A 19,148-nucleotide genomic window follows, 5' to 3' on the forward strand; every position below is an offset into this window, starting at 1 on the left:
TTAGGAGAGCAGAGTTAAGCAGAGCAGGACCTGAAACTCCAGTACTGGCCACTATTAACTGCAGTGGGGCAGGGCTCTTGGAAACAGAAAGCTAAGGAATGAATCAATGACATTTCAGAAGCATTGCATGCATGCACACACACACTCAGATGTGTTTAGTGTAGCCATGTCGTTCTTGCTTTCTCTATACCCCTGCTAATAATAAAGAATAAATCTTTCTCTCATTCATTGGTTTACTCCCCTCCTTTCCTTGCTCCCAATCCTAATATGTATTATCCCACGAGGTCTCTCTTCACCTCCATATTGTTGACTGAATCCCATTAGCTGAAAACATCCTCCTACCACTAGATGAAGAGAAAAAGGGTACAAATTCTTGCTTGAGAATTACGAGAATTTACAAAAGTCAACAGGATGATGGCATGCAGTAGGAATGATGCCACCCCAAGTGGAGGAAAAATGCTTCAGTTCTTTCTCACACAGGATTTGCAGTGGCATCATTGGGACTTTTGCTTCAGCAATAGCTTGTAGAACTGACACAAAAAAAATTACACAGAATATAAACTGAATTTATGACATAACAAATAATATTTAATATATAGCATTGAATGCATACACATCAATACCAGTGCCGTAACAACAAAACAGAACTTGTAAAATTAGCAGCAGTTTTTTGCAAGTACAAAAATACACATTTTTTTCAGAACATATATAATAGCAAAATTTAGCAGGATATATTATACAAAGCATTTAGATAATGCATTACTCTAATATATTATATGATGTATGACACAGCGAGACCGAGCGCACCCTCAGCAGGTTTGTAGGTGACAGGTTGCTGAGAGGTGCAGTTGACACAACAGAATGATGGGATGCCACCCACAGGGACCTGGACAAACTCGAGAAGTGGGCCCATGAGAACCTCAGGAGGTTCAACAGGTCTAAGTGCAAGGTGCTGCACCTTGCCCTGGGCCAGGACAATCCCAGATACAGGTACAGACTGGGAGAAGAACTCTTTGAGAGCAGCCATGTGCAGAAGGACTTGTAGTACTGCTGGGGGAGAGGCTGGACATGACCCAGCCATGTGCCCTCACAGCCCAGAAAGCCAGAGGTGTCCTGGGCAGCAGGGCCAGGGAGAGGATTCTGCCCCTCTGCTCTGCTCTGGTGAGACCCCACCTGCAGTGCTGCATCCAGCTCTGGGGTCCCAGCACAGGGAGGACATGGAGCTGTTGGAGCGAATCCAGAGAAGGACCATAAAGAACATTAGAGGAATGGAAAAACTCTTCTGTGAGGGAATGCTGAGAGAGTTGGGATTGTTAAGCCTGGAGAAGAAGAGGCTTCAGGAAGACCTCACTTTGGCCTTCCAGTACCTTAAGGGGGCTTATAAAAAGAAGGGAGATGACTTTTTATATGGGCAGGTAGCGGCAGGACAAGGGGCAAGTTTTTAAACTGAGAGCAGGTTAGATTAGAGATTAGGAAGAAATTCTTTACTCAGAGAGTGGTAAAGCACTAAAACAGGTTGCCCCAAGAAGTTACGGATGCCCCATCCCTGGAATCGTTCAAGGCCAGGTTGAATGGGGCTCTGAGCAACCTGGTCTAGTATCCCTGCCCTGGTAGGGGGGTTGGAAATGGATGATCTTTAAGGTCCTTTCCAACCCAATCCATTCTGTGATTCTATGTTTTAGATGTTGCATAATAAAATTTCTTGTGTTCTGCTTGCAATAATACATAATGCCATTTACAGCAATGTTAAGAAACTATTCACAACTTAAACATGAACAGAACAGCCAACAAAGCACAATAAATGAAACACAGAGTTGCAAGGTGTAAGTTACAAGATTCAGCATTTCCCTTTACATATTTTCGGGCTTACTTTTGCTTTCTTTTGCAGTGTGAAAGAAATAACTACACCTATCGAACATACTGTATAAACATACAGAAAACAACACACTCCCTGGAGGACAATGAAGGTAATATTTATCAGTTCAGAACAGTAGTATAATACCACAGTTATGGAAGCTATGCTGACTTTGCACGCTACATCAAAAGCACAAAGGACTGGGACTCACATCTGCAAGGCTCAACACTCGAGTGGTCAAGGAGAGAGGCCCAGCAGGCAGCCCGCTGCCCTGGCAGGGTCAGGGAACAGGACACTGGCCTTAGCTACCTCCTGGTCCTTTCCAAATTTTCAGGAGATTTCTATTTGCTTGCTTTTCAGCAATTTTTATTATTCTTACAATATTCTTGCAAAGCTTTATATTGGAACATTACTCAGACGGTTTCCTAAAAGAAAGAAAACCTGTGAGTCCAGGGACTGCTCAATTAAATTTGAACAACCTGGATGTTAAACTTAAAATGAACACACATCAACACCAAAGGCATTTTCTTTATGGTGTTTATTTTAAGCATTAAGATTCCTCTGCAAAAAGCTTTGGTCGGTCTCTTCAAACTTTGGATTGCTGTAATGCTTTTCTAGACCTCCTCTTTGATCATGAAGTCTGTCTCTTCCAGTGACTTTCAGAGGCAATGGCTGAAGGTCAGGCTTAATGAAACTGCCATCGACTCCATCAGTAGGTTTCAGGGGTGCTGACCTGGTGCTGGCCCCCACCAAGCCCCCCTCAGCCCCAGTGTCAGTAGGTTGTGGAGATGGTGGCACCTTGGTGGCTGTAAGCAAACAGTCATCAGCCACAGGAGCAGCAGCGTCTTCGTGTGTCTTTAGCAACTGAAAAGTGCTATCGAAAGGGCAGGAGGTTTCACTTAGGGTAAACAGAGCCTGGTCTGAAAACTGGGAGAAAGCACTGTCCAGGGAGCAAATTGATGACACAGATGGAGATGTCCCAGAAGAAGACTGACTAAAAGAGCTAAATCCTGAGCAAAGATTTAATCCTTCAGGCGTTGGAGGCAGAAGACAATGGGACAGGTCTTTCCTTTCAACATTTTGGTTTGTGTTGTCACTTTTACCAACATTAATCCCTACAACCAAGCTCTGATTGCTGAGCTTTTGCCTTTCCACCTGCAATGAGCGGCGTTGGCAGAGACACTCTTCGTCTTCGTGAGAAAGGACAAAGTCACAGCTGGCTTTGCGCGCTGCCTTCTCACGCCCGGCATCGGTGCGCGCGGAACTGCAGGTCTGGAGGCCAACTGCAGGCTCGGAGGAGCGCCGGTGCCTCCTCACAGTCTTGGGAGCATCCGAGGTAGCTGCTGAGGGGAAACCACTGGAGTAGTGAGACTCGTTGGAGTTTTCTTGCGAGGAAAACTTCAGATGCATGTCAGCAGAAATTGCCAACTGCTTCAGTTTGGTTCGGCTTTGGATTTCATCCACCTCTGTCTGCTCCGAATCGCCATCGCTCAGAGTGAAGACAGACTCCCTGCTCCTGTTATCCTGATCACGGGTTTTAATCCAGTCACTGGAGGAAGAGTCAGCTTCATCATTCGCCTCATTTTCCAGGCTGTCATAGGAAGAGTCATTCTGATGGAGAGAAGCAACATCTACAAAGACAAATCAAGTGTTAACACATCAGTGACTGAACCACACTCTTGAAAAGCAGCTTTTTTTTCTTTTTTTCTGGCAAGTATCCTTTACTTTCAGGAGCATTTGCCCTTTAAAGATTCTTCAAGCAGAAATACTAATAATTTCATAAAAAATTACTGTCTTAATTTTGAACTAGAGAAGCTGAAGTGAGTACTAAGCTATAGCTCAGTCAAGAAATACAGGATAATGGCACAAATAAGGGTTAGGGGGTTTTTGTTGTGTTTTTGGTTTGTTTTGGTTTTTTTAAGTGGATAGTAGATAATCCAGCTGTAACCAATAATTTACATACATACATATACTGAGTTGGTAATTTATTTTATTTTTCTTTTCATTATTGGATATTGAAAGCAACATTTAACCTTTCTTTCCTTCTTTCAGACAAATGAAGAAAACAGGGCATACTTCTTACCTCTGCTTTTTGCAGAAAATACAATATTTTTAAGAGCAACACTGTGAAGTTTTAGTCTCAGTTTAAACAGACACCTCATTTGCACTGAGCAGTGTACACCTGGGCCCTATCCTGTATCTGCATTAATTGGAATTACGTTAAATCTCTTTTGCTCTGGCTTAGGCTAAGCTGTCTTATCTCACATTTGCAGCAGACACAGTTCATGCATGGGCAGCCACCACGCCTCAGTGCCTGCCTGAAAACTCATTCAGCTGCTGTAACCTGTCATGGGTCTGAGCTCTCACTGCCAGCACATCCCAGCACAGCAGATCCCATGTGCTTCACTCCTGAGGAGGGGCAGGCCAAATTTCACTGGATTTCACCCAATCTCACTGGAAGCAGAGCACGAGGAGTTTGAAACAGCCACACTGAGTCAGTCAGACATGCCGACACAAGTGCCATTACCACTTTCAGTACAGGCCACCTGTGACAAAATTTATTTTACAAAAATTCTGCTTTAGAAATACTTTAAGGAGAGACACAAAACTCCTTACAAAGTCAAAATCAGAGGGTTGGAGAGAAAAAAAGCATTAATGATAATCTGGAAAGCTCTGTAAACTAGTCTGCCAAACACTTTCAGTTACTAGTTCCACAATTTTTCTGTGCTAGCAGCAAAATCTGGATGCCCCATTGAAACTCTGGAGATCTCTCTCTTTTGGTAGTGAAGAATAGACACTTTCAACCCAAATATAATGGGATGACAGCTGTATTATGACCATTGTTGATCACCGACTTCCTGATATTTTGGGAAAACACAGGCTAATGCAAAAATTCTAGTTTTGAGAGGAAACCTTCTCTAGATTTTTTCTTTTTTTATTTTCTTTGTTTCCCCTCCCTCCTTTTTCAACCATAGTGGTTCAGATGACTTGTGAAAGCATTTTGTGATATGGTCGAGGTCTATGGTAAGCTGAATCAGTGATTATGAGCAATTCTTTGGGCAGAGGAAAGAGAACAGCAGTATCTGGGAACACCACATGAAGAATGAACAGCATGCTTCCATGGAATATACCAATCTTTTGCCTGCCTGAGTTTAGCTGTCTTAAAGGGATCAAAACATCAATCTGTATTACCTGAGCTGTTCTCTCTCTTGCATGTCATCAGTATTTCTCCAAAGAGGGAGGTAATTTCATCTCCAAAAATCCTGCAGCAATTCTCAATGAGGAACTGTACCAGACTAGAAATCTGCAACCAAGCAATGGGAGAGAGATGTCAGATCTTCTATTATTCAACTCAGAGCAAGCTCACCATACAGATGAGGAACAGGAGCACAGTGTCATCCATGAGGGCAGCCAGGAACTTCTCTCTCAGTCTCCTGGGCCCAGATAAAACTGTCCTGGTCTACATCCTTGTGTACATCTTTTCCATTCTACTCTGTCCTGTTCTGAGGTCACCACAACCAGAGATCTTGATGAGAGAGGCATTTTGCTGATACACTGGGCATTGCTTTATGACCTCTCTTCCCTTCTTCCAGACAGAAAATGAGAATGGATTGATGAATGTTGCTGGAGCCCTGACAAGAGGACAAGTCCTGATCTGAAGAGGTACTGACTGTTCTCATGTTTGTAACCAACAGCCTGGTTGAGTGGGATGAAAGTTGGTATGGTTTTCTACTACACCAAAGTGTTTCTTACCTTTTTAATAAATTCACTTTCTATATCAGGAGTGGAGGATACAGGAGGCCAGAGCAGACTAGGTGCAATGCACACAGCCAGATTAAAGGCATTCATCTGGTTCTCTTCAGATCGCATTTCTATTCCATGCAGTACTCCAAAGATGTAACGTAAGAGAAAAACATTAGCTCTGGGGAGATGCTCTATTAACCTGAAAACATATAAAACCAGAATTCTTCACATTAGTGACCACTTTCCATAGATACACACAAGTCAAGATAATGGAAATGCAGCAACAGGGTAACACTGTCCACTAATTAAACCAGGGAGGATGTAAAAGAGGTGTTCTTGTTCAGCTGTTTCCCTCACTGTGTCTCTAAACAGTGTTCTGGAACAGCAGAAAACACTGTAACACAAAATTATGCTCTGCCCAGTAAAATGTATGACATGAAACTGTACTTCATCTAAGTTGCCTGATAATTCACCACTCACTTCCCCAAACACTTCAGTAGTCTGTCCATGCCACCTAGTTGCCTTAAGTATGTGTGTAAATACTCCTGGAGTCAGCTACTGCACAAAGCTCCATTTCCTGTGACACGGACTTTGCCTACTTTCTGTTTGGTATCACCTGCAAGGCTGGAGGCTTCCCTTGTCACTATGCTCCAGCATTTCATTCACAATTCCATCTTGGCTTCAAAATGGTCACTAAAATTTGAGATGAATGAGGGAAAATACGTGAAGAACTGATTTCAGCTTCCCTTTCACCCAGGACTCCAAAGTTCCCCACAGGTAGTTTTGGATCTTGTATCAGACAGAAATTCAGGTTTTGGACATCATATTTACAAATAATACAAGTTGCTTTTGTTCTTTTCATGAAAGGATATTTAATGTATGTATTTACTGGTGTCCACAAAAGGCAGAAAAGCAGGACAAAAGAGAGTCAGAAAATTGTCTCATACAGACAACCACTTAAGTACATATGTAAGCTTCAATGTTCTGTCATACACAAATATATTTTTAGCATCTATTTTAAAAAATTGTAAGTTGAATATTTATGATTCTGCATTCTGGGATATACATTTATAGGAAAAGAATGTAGAGAATATAAGTAACTACCTTTGGATGCTCTTTATCTTCTCTTCATTATTTCCTTGATCCAGCACAGAGACCCACTTATCACACAGCTGGGATGATAAAATACTGCCTGGAATGTTGCGAAGAAAATCCTTATCAAGAGAAAAGAAGAACAAAACACATGAGCAGCTGTTCTGGGGCATGTGAGGGAGCAGGAATAAGATACACAGATACAAGAGGATGTGCCCATGGGACAGCACTCACTGGCAACCATATCATTACACACAGCAACCAAAACCAGAAGAATATCATCTGAGATAGAGACACTTTAGATTATGCTTAAAGTGAATCTTTTCCTGCCTTTCCCTACCCTTTTTTGACAAAACAGAGGTATTTCTATGCTTCATCTGAGTTGCTGAACTAAAAAATCTGCAGTGAGACCAGTTATTTTGATGTTGCATAACGTTTGTCTTTACTTATCGCTTAATTTCATCTGTAGTCCCTGTTTCTTCTCCTTAGCTGACAAGCTCAAATACCTCCAGACCATAAGCACTCCAAGGCATCCCTTCCTTCCCTCCCCTAATCAACGGAGTACCTAAACTAGTCACTGATAGTCTTGCTAGTCCTCTTTCCTAACACAATTGGCAGGGAAACTGTTGCAGTTTAGGAAGAAGACCAAATCCTAGCTTCCCAAAAACCTAGGATGAGGGAAGCTATGATGCTTTTTTTGCACAAGGAACATTGGTTTTGACATGCAAGACTGTAACAAAAGATAATGCATGAAAAAAATAATCCAAATATTGATGGCAACACTATAAACTCACTAGGCTCTGCAGCATAGGGTAATACTGATGTGTAAGGAGATAGGTCTGCAAACATGCCCTTTAGTATTGCATATGCAGAGATAAAGAGAGTAACAGGACCAGGCTGTAGCAGAGACCTCAGGAAAGCTGTCAGCAAAACAAGCTGGCTACTCCTCTTCCTCATCCTAATTCAGTGGTAGCCTCCTTTGGAGATCCTCACAAGGTTAATGTGCCAGCACATTCTTGTTAATTCGGTCCACCAATTCCTCTTTGGGCCCGTTGCTGGAGAAAAGCCCTCCTTGGCTGTGCACAGGATCTGTGCTGCTCTCACCCAAAATGGGAGACAGAAACATTCTTCACATACCTTAAACAAAGATGCTGTCACAAATATGGATTCACAGGCCAGGTCCACTTCAGCACCTGAATCAAGCTTCTCCTTTAGCTCTTTGAAGGTTTTTGCACTTCCAGAGCGTCTGAAAATACCCTTGGTGGAAGGCCCCTCTTGGTAAAGGAGGGAAAGCATGTCCTAAAAAAATTTAAAAGGCAAAAAGGATTTCTCATAAATATATTTTATTGTCCAGTGCCACTAAAATGTAGTTTTGCCATTTTTGCCACAGCTGAAAACCTTTAGTCCTAAAAAACACCAGAAATCAAACACAAGTCAAGGCTCACCCCCCCAGATCACGCCAAACTGCACAGCAAAGCTGTGATCTGGGGCTCTCATTTTGGAAAACATCCCCTCAGAAATACTGTGCTGCCACTGCTAAGCACTAACTTTCTGCATGACCTTCCAGGACCTGTGCAAGTTTCAGCCAAGTCATTTAAATGTGTAAACACTGTGGTGTGGGAAAAGGAGAGTGGTCTATCTAATTCAAAGCTTTGCATCTGACAGTGCCCTCAGCCAGACACTACTTTGCAGACACTACTTTGCAGGAAGCTATGAGACCCTTGCTGCTCATCATTGTGGTCAATATTATCACCAACCAGAGACAGACTTCTGTTCCATTGCTGATGTCTGAAAAAAATGAGATTTTTGTCTAAACTAGAAAGTGCTTTGTTTGTTCATATTTATCTGCACTTCTACAGCAGATCAGAGTCAGGTTTTCACCCTGTTTGCTGCTTGTGAGTGGTATCAGACTCTGCAAGCAGCTCAGGGCTGTCGGCAGGACCAACTCTGGGGCAAGGTGCTCCCGCATGCGAGGTCACTCCAAGGGGGATAAAGCTCAGCTTATGGCTCCCCTGAAGCAAATGAGACTGCACGGGATTAAACAAGTTGGCAGCTTATTATAGGAAAGGGAAAAGAGGCAGATTCCTTCCTAGCTTGTACAATAACAGGAGGGACTGATTTCTTCTGTTACATAAGAGAGGAAAACAAGCAGAAAAGGAAATGCTGAAACTTCTCCTGAGATAATACGTTCATGACATTTGCCAGATGCTTAGCTCTCTGCGGTCTCCTGCGGGCCATCTCTCAGACAAGCAGGTCACCTCTTGCAGGCCCACTCCAAGCAATGTAGAATTTGTCATGTTTATCTCTTCGAAAGGGGAACCACGTGCAGATTATGTGTATGCACACACTGGCCTGAGGACCAAGTTATCAAAAATGATGGCAAGAAAAGGGACACTGGGGGGGTGGTCCTGGGACACTGGCCCATCATCATTAAACTGAATTAGTGAACAGCAATGGCTAAGGAATGGAGTCTGGGAACTTTCCTAGTCTGGGCTGTAAGGTAGGTCTTCCTGCCACACAGCAGTGCATGTAAGTCTAATGGAAGCTATTACTTCTACTTTTATTCTTTAATGTTTCTTTCTCACTCTTGCAGAAGTCCAAGATCAAGAATTCACGTAAGTGAGGATGCTTTGGAGGAGCACCTTCATGGCAGCGGGACTCATGTCAGCATTTTCATTTTCTTTGCAGAAATTTAGAGCCATCAAAACAGGCTGAGTCCCACAGCACAGGATGTTAGCACAAAGCACAAATGCTTTGAAAATATATTTTGAACAAAAATATTCACAAGGTAAAAATGGGAAGCCCCTATTAAACTAACAAACCCAGACAAAATTACAGGAATGAAATTAAGGTGCAAGACAATTCACTGTGGCACTGGCCAAAAGAGAGCCCTTCAGCTGTGAAAGCAAGCTGGAAGCTCTGAAGCAGTTAGCCAGCCAGGCCTGTAGCATTCATCCCCAATATTTTCTTTCTCTTGCAGGTAAATCCCATTCAGTCCCCCAGTATTCTATTCTCCAGAGATGCTGCATGAATTCAGAAGTAAGTTATATTTTGTAGCATAAACACAATGTTTAAAATTCAAAGCATGAATTCTATCAAGCTGTGATTCTATGCTGAGTAACTCTGGGGATTTTTTCAGATAAAAATTTACTAATATTTATGTTTTGGAAAAATTTCTGAAATGCAGCATTGGCTCATCTCTTAAACAGAGAGACTGAGGGATCAGGTGATCATAGTCATACAGAGTCCATCTCTGGAGGGCTTATTTAAATAACCTAAATGATGAAAATGCACACTGCTCCTTCAAAACAAAATAACAACCTTGCATTATTAAAAGACCTGAAAAGTCCTGGTATGATTCACTATTCAGACAGTGATAAAGCTGCATATCAAGCACCGGCTTAAGAGACAAAACATCTCTTCCTATAAACTGGTGTGACCCCACTGATTTCAGTGGGGTTCTGGCAACTTCTTCCAGACAGAAGTTGGGCTGTTAGGACAAAGGGCCCGATCCTGCAGGGCTCATTCCCACTCTGTAAATACTTCATCTGCTGCACTGACAACAGGGCAGCCCTCCAATGACCAAAAATGCCACATATATGCCTTAATTATACCTAGGAATGGGCTCTAGGACCTTTTTCATGTTCCTAGGCTAGTTTTGAGAGCATCCACAGCACCAGAGCTCCCTCAAGAGAGGATGAAAAGATGCTACAGTAGCCTCCCCATTCCCATCTGTTTTTTGCAGTGGTGCTGTCAGACCAAAAATGAGGACTCAGAGTGCTTGCCTGCCCTGGAATGACTTCAAGAAAGGCTCTGAAATTGCCTAGTTAAGGGCAGGTGGAATTTTTATGCATGCGTGGGCTGCCTATATGGGACAGTAGATGGGACATTTATGGATGTGGGGATTTTACAGAGATCTTGGGAGTGGTTTAAAAAGTGTGTGTGAATGCGGCATTTATTTACACTGTGTAAGTGAGGATTAGGAAACCAGCCTTATAGCATGGGCTATAAAGAAGAAATAGCCCAGAGCAGCAGACTGATCACATACATTTCTCAAGCTGTTATTAACTGGGCCTGACCACAGCATATGTTAAAAAACAAAGTTCTTGCTGAGAACCACAAACGAGGTTTCCCTTTGGAAACCTTTCTGGTTTCTTTGCTTGGGTAATTTCAATACCCCATTTACAAACATATCTTCATTTACTACACAGAGAAATTCCACCACTGTAAGACCCAACCCTGAGCCTGGGACTCACCAAGAGGGGTTTGGGCAGGTTGTCATCCTCACAGATGGTTGTTAGTAAGAGGCCAAAGAGCTTCCCAGGAGCAGCAGATGTTGAGGAGAGGGGTGCATTGTCCAAGTGAGTGCCTGGGCCACGCCAAAAAGCCCAATTTATGATAGATCTTTTCCTTTTAAATGACTTTTGGCTTAAGTCTGGGAAAAGAGAAAGGTGTTTATTACGAGAAATGCATTTCAATTCTAGTTCCAGTATTTGGGTTTTGGTGGTTGCTATGGTTTCAAAGGAAAAACTGTCATGAACTCAACCAACTCCTTGCATCCAGCTAAGCCTAATCCACCATGCACATACCTCTGTGTGCGTGTGTGTGTGTGTGTGTGTGTGTGTGTGTGTGTGTGTGTAGAATGTGTTGCCTTACTCATGCCCTGAAGAGGATCACCAGGATCGAGGATCACCAGGATCTGCTCTGCACTGCACTGGGGGAGCAGTGTCAGCACTCACCACCAAGTGCAGGATAGCAAACCTCAGCCTGCTGACTTCACACAGGGCTGGACTCTGCTAAATAACTCATTTTCCACCCACAGGTGCAAAACCATTGCCCTCACCTTGGCATGCTGTCCAGAGGCTTCCTAGTTCTCCTGGAAATGTGGGAGACTCTCCCCACAGCTGACACCAGAAAATCAACTAATGGGGTGAGGCATTTTCTGACCAGGAAAAGCCACTGCCCTTGCCCTCTTCTCCACAGTGCAAGAGTAGCATCAGTGTCCTCACACCAAGCATTTGCTGACCATGGCCCAGGGACGGTGCCTGCCCTTTAATCAGTGCCTTCCAGATGGCATTTCAGCATGCTGCCAGCACACTGATGGGCTCAGTTTGTCTCCATTTTAACATACTTCATGAGATATCGATGGAGCTATACTAACTGAAGCTCCTGTTTGCAGTGTATAGAGAAGGAAATACCGGTATTGGTACGTTAAAAGGGGTTTTTTTATATGACTTTTCTCAACATCGGCCAGTGTGAGGTCTTAACAGCATGGGCTACTGCTAAGGGGAAAAGGAGTGTGGACTGTTTATGACAGAAGTGCTAATGGGGAAAAACTTATTCTGAGATATTTTTTCTTTTCAAGGTGTTTTCAAAGCCAATCAGCACTGATTTAGTTGCTTGCCTATCCCATACACATTTTAATTAGCTGGTTCTTCCAAACATTTTACTTTCTCGTGTTGTGGAGGCCAGAAGCAAGGCTTGCAGAATTAAGGACTGTGGTACAATACCAGATTTTTCTCTCCAATACTTTATTCTTTCCTATACTTTATTAGAATTGGGGTTTTAGCTCAAAGAGTGATTTTCATTATACATCATTCCGTTCCAGATCATGCTCCCTTTGGGAATGGGTGGAAGTCTTTTCATTAGATGCTTACAGGATGAAAAGTTAACAGTTTAACTCAAAATGTGAACATATGAATGTGAAAGCCTGAAGAAAAATTATTTTCATAAAAAATAATGAGGATATAAATTTTAAGCAGTCCAAAAGTTCAAGAAATATAAGTCTGGCTTTACTGTGTGTCTAAGGCTTTACCTGACACATCATGTTTTGGGAGAACAGAACTGTCCTGTAACTTTCAAAATGACTTTTTTTTCCTTTAGATGAGCTGGATATAAGCACCAGAATAAGGTCTACTTCACAAACTAAGGTTTGCCAGTGTTCTAGTGACACAATGGCAAGTACGTACTGGTGGTTTTTTCTGTAAACCCTGTAGATCTCAGTGGAAGCAAAAATCAGGACGCTATTTTGGAGAACAAGGAATAGCAGAAGTGAATAAAAAAAAGGTCTTAAAATTAGGAACTCCTCTTAGTCTCTTACTGATTGTTCCCCTCTTAACAGCCATGTCTCAAACTGAGAATGAGAGCAAAGGGTCATTGTAACTAACTGCAGCTCTCTCCTGGGACAGGAAGGAAATCTTAGCCAGTGTTCTTCAGCAGACCAGGGCAGAAACCAACAGCTGATGGAGGGCAACAAAATGCCCTGCCACTTAAAAACTAACATTCACTGAAAAACAGGAAAACTCATCCTTTTCATACCCCCTTTTTAAGGGGGTTGAGAAGTCTTAAGCTGAAGAGGAGATGAGAAGGGGTGGATGTACACTTTCTTTCCTTGAACCTGTGCAAAGTTATAACACTAGGAGAAGCCCAGGCTCCTCTCAGCCAAGACAGATGCAAATTATTGCTCTGCAGAAGTACTTCCGTAGAAAAACCTCATGGCCTTGCTCTGGTAGATTACCCTAAGCCACAATCAGAAAAAAAGTAATACCAGTTTGTTGGAAAATTTTGGTCAGAGCTCACAGCAGCCACCTCTTCTGCTCATATTTTACATGAAGTGAAAGTCTATTCATAGTTAGTGTCCTAGCCATGGAAATGGCATTTCCTCTCCTTAAAACTAATCAGAAACTTCTAAATAAATCTTCAGCCCTATTTAAGAATGTGCTCGTGAGCATTATTTAATGGCTATGTTTAACTGGTAAGTGGCCATTCCTGTTACATGCGGAAAGGCTACAGCAGAGGCAACAGAAACACTTCACTTCTTCCACAAAGAAAATTCTCCTGTACTTTTTTTAACCATCCTGCCAGGACAGTTGATGCAATTACACCACCACATTTGGTGTCCACACAGCTACTTACTTGACATGAGGGCCAGCTGTCAGTCCTGCCTGCCTGTCAACACCTACACTGCTGTCTAACTGTGGTGCACCCTGGTAGAGCTGGGCAGCTGCTCCTTGCTGCCTCCAGAAGGGACAGCATGTCCAGCACAGAGGGATCCCTGATGCAGGGAAGTGATGGGAGGGAGGACAGCACAGCATGTGGCAGTGAAGTATGGGGTTACAGATACTGCTCTCTGTAAATTCACCCTGTATGTGGTAGTGTGCCCAGTGAGTACCCAACAACAGCAACACAGATTTTGGCTTACTGACCTGAAGATGAGCCCAAAGCCAGATCACAGCCTTGGCTTGCATGCAGGTAATTTTTGCCATTTTCCAAACCCAAAAGAGTTAGGAAAAACGCAACTAACAGTGCTGTATGTGAGATAACCTCCTTTGCAAGCAGTCACACCTACACATCACTTTAACAGGTTTTGTCTGATCAAAGAAGGAAAGGTGGACTATAAGCCTTTCTCCCATTTAGTGCAGTCCCTGTGCATGACCTGCAGGCTGCCCCAAGCTTCTGCTGCCCCAAGCCAGGCTCCCTCCATTCCTGCAGCTTGCACAGCACTGATGATAACACATCTGCATTAGAACTCTACAGGCCTGATTTGCATTTCTATTTTCTTTTGCCAGTCAACATCAGCTGCCAAAGCGGGGCCTGTAAACCTAATTACACCCCTTTGCTAGATTGCCTCATTCTTAAAATATGCCATGAAGTCATATATGATACAAATCACTGGGAAGGGGGTGGATGAATGCATGTGGAAAGGAAATTAATTTATATAAAATGTAATCAATTTCCAGAATAATTTGTAATGGACCCTGCTGTAGCTTCACTGTACTTAATTTCTGAAAACATTACAAATGGATTCTATTCATATTCATATACTGTGGGAGATCTTAGGTATTGGGGAGTGCCCAAGACAACAGTGTGGATGGCTTTTTTTTATGATATGGTCATTAATGTTGAAGTAAGGCAGGGTTCCTAACTGAGCTGAGTATGCTAGCATGTTAAGAACAACAAAAACACACCATGGGATGTGTCCTTGCCCTAAGTCTAATGCCCCAATCCTGTTACGATCTCCTTATTTGTTTTATCATGAGCAGAGCACAGTCATTGACAACAGAGTGAAAAACAGAGAGCAGGTGCTCGTATTTTTGCAGCATCAAGGCCAAAGCCAGAAGAAAATATTACTTTCTTTATTTTACTCAAGAGTACCGAAATAAAGTTCTGTCCGCTCACCTCATCTAGGTACTCAAGTACCTGCCTAGACTTTGCCACTTGAGGGTCCCAGTGAGGCAGGTGTGTAGTTCCAAGTACCTTGCTGAGATAAAGGATGCTGCCAAATGTTGCATGGGAATTCTGTGCCCAAGTCAAGCCTTGACTCTTCAACCGTAAAACCATCCTGCCTTGTTACAGAGCGCAGCAAGGGCTGCAGAGAGAAGCTCAGCTAACAGACGCACAAAAATTGCAGGGGAGAGATTTTGTCTTTCTTTTCTCCTGATTTTAGAACAATCACTTGACAGGCAGCTTGTCAAAATGTAACTTACGAAGATGACACATATACAACAGCACGCTCAAATCAGGGGGAGCTACACTGCAAACTCCCCCGAGTAGCTGGAAGATACACCTGCACGCTCCTCTGTGCTTCCCACTGCACCCCCAGCCTGGCACATTTGCCTTCTGCAGCAGAGCCAGGGAGGTGGCCTGGCTGTGGGGAGAGATGCTGGGGTGAGAGGACAACGTACCGTTCAGCTGCTGGCACGCGGCCACCTGGCTGGGCTTCAGCACAAACTGGCACTGCAGCTCCTGGGGCAGCTGCTCCGTCAAGAAAGGGCCCTGAAGCTGCCTGGGGCAGGCACAGTGCTTTGATCCGTGGGGCATAGCATCACGAATGTGGCTCATTTTAATTCCAAAGGGATATTCATGTCCTGTTCAAAGAGAAATCATAATAATCTCTGTTGGATTGACTGGAGACTTGCAAAACTCCATCTGCCCTGGAGGAAAAGCAGATTTTGCTTGCTGGCCCGCAGCACTTTCTCACTAACCTAAGAATTGTTGCTTTTCTCCATATTTGCACGGGCATAAATCATACTCTGGCAGATAGGGAGTTACTGTGTTTGGTGTAGTTAAACAGATGTAAAAGTAAAATCAGATCTATTACAGCTGTATCACATAAAAGCCTGCCAGAAAAAAATACAAGTGACTATTTCTGAATTCAGTGTTTACTCTTTCTACTGCTTTTATTGTGGCACTGAAAGTTTAGGTACTGATTGCTCATATCATTCTGGAGAGAAATGAGATTTTGGGATCAGTCACGTCAAATTTTTGCTGAGCATGCAAAACCAAAAAAGTCCAGTGTGGAAGTGATCTTCCCCTCCCTTAGCATGTTAAGTGCAACAGCTATCAAATTAGTCAAATGCAACACAATTATGGTTCCTGTCTGAGGCTGAAACAGGAAGGAAACGTTAATCACAGGGCTGATGCAAATGAGCTGTGCTTGGCTTTAACCAGCATCTTTGGGGACTACACTGAGGCAATTCATTTCTGGAGGAGCTTTCAGAAATGCCACCGGAAAGATGCTTTTCAGACTTGTCTAAAGACCTGGCGGATGAAATATATTAAATGTGGATGCAATGCTAAGATGTTTTAGCTAGCTTGCACTTAGACTTGAACACTAAGAGAGTGGAAGAGATGTTATTTGAGATTATAGATAGTATGAGGCTATGGCACAGTCAAACTCTGCTTCTGATGTGCACCTATGATAAAATTTGGCTTTATCTAATAAACCTTTGCATAAGTATCAAGAACAGCATTCCTTTCATGTCAGATTCTTTTTTTCCAAGGATTGCAACTTGAATTTGCAGTGAGAGTCAGTCAACTAGAAAGGTCTTTCCCATTTCTGAATTCTCTGGTTCTATATGTAAAGGCATGGATGTGATTTGATCTGAAGAAGACACACAATAATGGTCAGAAGCCTGAAGTCTGGTATGTTTCAATGGCAAAACAGTTTGCACTCTCTATAAGGTGCACAAGATAAACATTTTATAAATATTAATGTTGTCTGACTCCAGTGAAGCATTTGTAGCTAAGGCTGCTTTGAGAAGAAATGGTAAGATTTACTGGAATTAGATTTGCAGGTGAAAAAAACAGAAAATCCACAAGTTTTTCTTGTTGTAATTATCTGCAAACTCATATAGCACAAGTAATGCTGGGCTTCTACAGGGAAATGTTCTTACTGATGGGAAGGGATTTGTGAATCATGGGCCAAAATCAAATCACTCCATCCAATCACTTCTGAGATTTGTGTTGATTCCTGGTCCTGAAATGTTTTGAAAATCATTTTAGAAAGTGAATAAGCACTAATTTGCTCCTAATCAGAGGGGGGCTGTCAGCCAGAATGAGAAATACAGGATTGGAAAGGACCTCTTGAATCAGTTAATTCGAGTTGTGGAAGGAAAGAACATTTCTCAACACTGTGCTGAGTTTTGCTGAGGAGGGCAGTAAACAATGCTATGGAGGTGTAGGAAGACATGTGGTAAAGCTGGACAACCTCCAGAAGAGGAGGTGACTGGAGAGGACAACTCTGTAGAAAGACTGGGGCTCATGCAGCAAAATTGGGGCAGAAATAAATTAACTTCTTCAAGCTCTTAGTGACACAAGCAGACAGTTGCTTTTCAAAACAAAGGATCAGCATTTCACTGGCTCCCCAAACAGGCAAACTTGCGTGACAGGGAACTAAGAGAAAAAACAGGAAAAATAAAACAAAAGAGGAAACTGAATTTCAGTCTTCTCTTTATTTCTCACTTCCTACAGCAGTAGTAACTGAGTGAATACAAAACAATGTCAACAACTTACCAATAAGAGGGTAAGGAGCATGTTCTCTTCCTGAAATCACCCATAGCTTGTAGTCTTTTTCAGAGCCCTTTAAAACCAAAATTAAGAATAAGGGACAGGTTCACATAAGGTTTCTCACAATATAAGGATAATCTGCACCTTGCCAGCAGGGTCAAAGGAATCCCCTTTACTTTTGCAGTGTCCAAGTCTGCCACCAGCAAAATTCCTGCAGTGTGTCTGTCATGTGCAATGTGGTTTATGTGACCTGGGTTCAGTTCTGAGCAGCAAGAGGTGCTGGAGTCCATCATTTCTGAAGGAAAAGGGGGAGATTTGCCCCAAGTCTCTCCCTCAGACTGGAGTGCCTCCTGGCAGCAGAGGGATGGATGTCAGAGCCCACCTCACCCTGGCAGCACTGAGCAACACCCAGCACAGAGGAGAGGCAGGTCTGATCCCCAGAGGGAGGGCAGCTAAGCAGCACAAGGAGAAGAACCTCCTGCAGAGCCTGTGGCAGACAGCGGGCAGGATGTGTGAGCTAAGGTGACCCTTCAGCTCCCTCCTGAGTACCAGGGTAATCACAAACCCTGGGATGTGCTCTGGCACACAGACACCCCAGGCCTCACATCTGAGAACTCTGCTCCACCCTCTCCCCAGCTTTTTTACATCTCCAGTAAGCAGGACGAGCTCAGGCTCGTGAGCCAACAGCATCCTGTGACTGACACTGGAGTGTAGGGCAGGAGCACCTTTACCTGAGACCTGAGCCCACCCTAATGATGCCAAGGCACGGAAGGCAGCCCCAGGTTCCTGGCACTCAGTGCTGCCCCAAAATCTCGCTGTACGGCTGCTGTCAGCCTTTTTGTGCAGTCCTTACGTGTGGAAGGGTTTGGGACTGATGGATGGTGTTTTAAGACTACTGAGCCCTCTTTAAAATGTACAGCAGAGAGGATAAATTTACATCAAAAGAGACAATTTTCAAAAGACTGGGGAATATGATAATTTTTGGAAAAAGCTGTGAAAACCTCTGATTTAAATCAAATTGAATTAAAACAAATTCTAAATATTGCCTTTAGCAGAAATGTACAATGTTGCAGTTTAATTGAAGACAGAGAGTAGTACTTATTTCAGATACGATGGTGCGACAACAGAAATAAAAGGAATGACATTTAATATAAACCACTCTCAGGACAAAGGAAAATAGAAAGTGGATAAATACACTGCATTGAAAGTGATCTGTTTTACCTTAAGCCCCTTTTCAGTGACATTACTAAATTAGGATAATTAAAAGTCTAGAAGTTTTCTGGCTACAAAAAGTGAACAATACCTCATGACAGCATTTATTAGATCTAAAGTTAAATCCTACCTCCTTTTAAACAGACTTGCCAACTATCCTGCATTATCTGGACCTTCATCCAGTGTTCCTAAGGCTTTTGAGACTCTTCCTACTTGCTGCAGGCACCTGATGTAATGCTGATACACCCAATGAAGCCTTTGCAGTTTGCTCTCTTACTGACAGAGCTTTCTGGCCCATATTAGCACTGCTGTTAAGTCAGCTAGCAGGGGGCAGAAGGAAAATAAATAGGCTTTAGAGACATCTCTGATGCCTCAGGGCAAGCAGCCAGGAGCAAATAAATACAGCTGAAGAGCACAAGAAAGGGTATTTGCTTTTCCTTTCACATACATATATGAA

The 19,148-nt window shown here is 43.0% G+C and overlaps 1 protein-coding gene and 1 long non-coding RNA gene across 5 annotated transcripts in view; one reads left to right on the forward strand and one right to left on the reverse strand.

Moving 5' to 3' along the window:
* Positions 1-557: 557 nt before the first annotated feature.
* ARHGAP20 (Rho GTPase activating protein 20) overlaps positions 558-19,148 on the reverse strand; it is a 59,730-nt gene continuing 41,139 nt past the window's right edge. For all 4 annotated transcript variants that reach the window (XM_032099341.1, XM_032099343.1, XM_032099342.1 and 1 more), the window contains 8 exons: positions 17,486-17,552; positions 15,376-15,558; positions 10,948-11,126; positions 7,829-7,990; positions 6,704-6,813; positions 5,609-5,798; positions 5,048-5,159; positions 558-3,486 (listed from right to left, as the gene is read on the reverse strand). In XM_032099341.1, the coding sequence (XP_031955232.1) occupies positions 2,399-3,486; positions 5,048-5,159; positions 5,609-5,798; positions 6,704-6,813; positions 7,829-7,990; positions 10,948-11,126; positions 15,376-15,558; positions 17,486-17,552 (2,091 nt within the window). In that variant the 3' untranslated portion in view covers positions 558-2,398. The remainder of the gene's footprint in view (positions 3,487-5,047; positions 5,160-5,608; positions 5,799-6,703; positions 6,814-7,828; positions 7,991-10,947; positions 11,127-15,375; positions 15,559-17,485; positions 17,553-19,148) is intronic.
* Positions 7,985-15,844, forward strand: LOC116439602. The gene is made up of 2 exons (XR_004238203.1): positions 7,985-9,730; positions 11,514-15,844. It is a non-coding gene; the product is annotated as an uncharacterized LOC116439602 (long non-coding RNA).

Source organism: Corvus moneduloides, chromosome 2, assembly GCF_009650955.1.
Source record: "Corvus moneduloides isolate bCorMon1 chromosome 2, bCorMon1.pri, whole genome shotgun sequence".
In the NCBI taxonomy this organism is placed as follows: domain Eukaryota; kingdom Metazoa; phylum Chordata; class Aves; order Passeriformes; family Corvidae; genus Corvus; species Corvus moneduloides.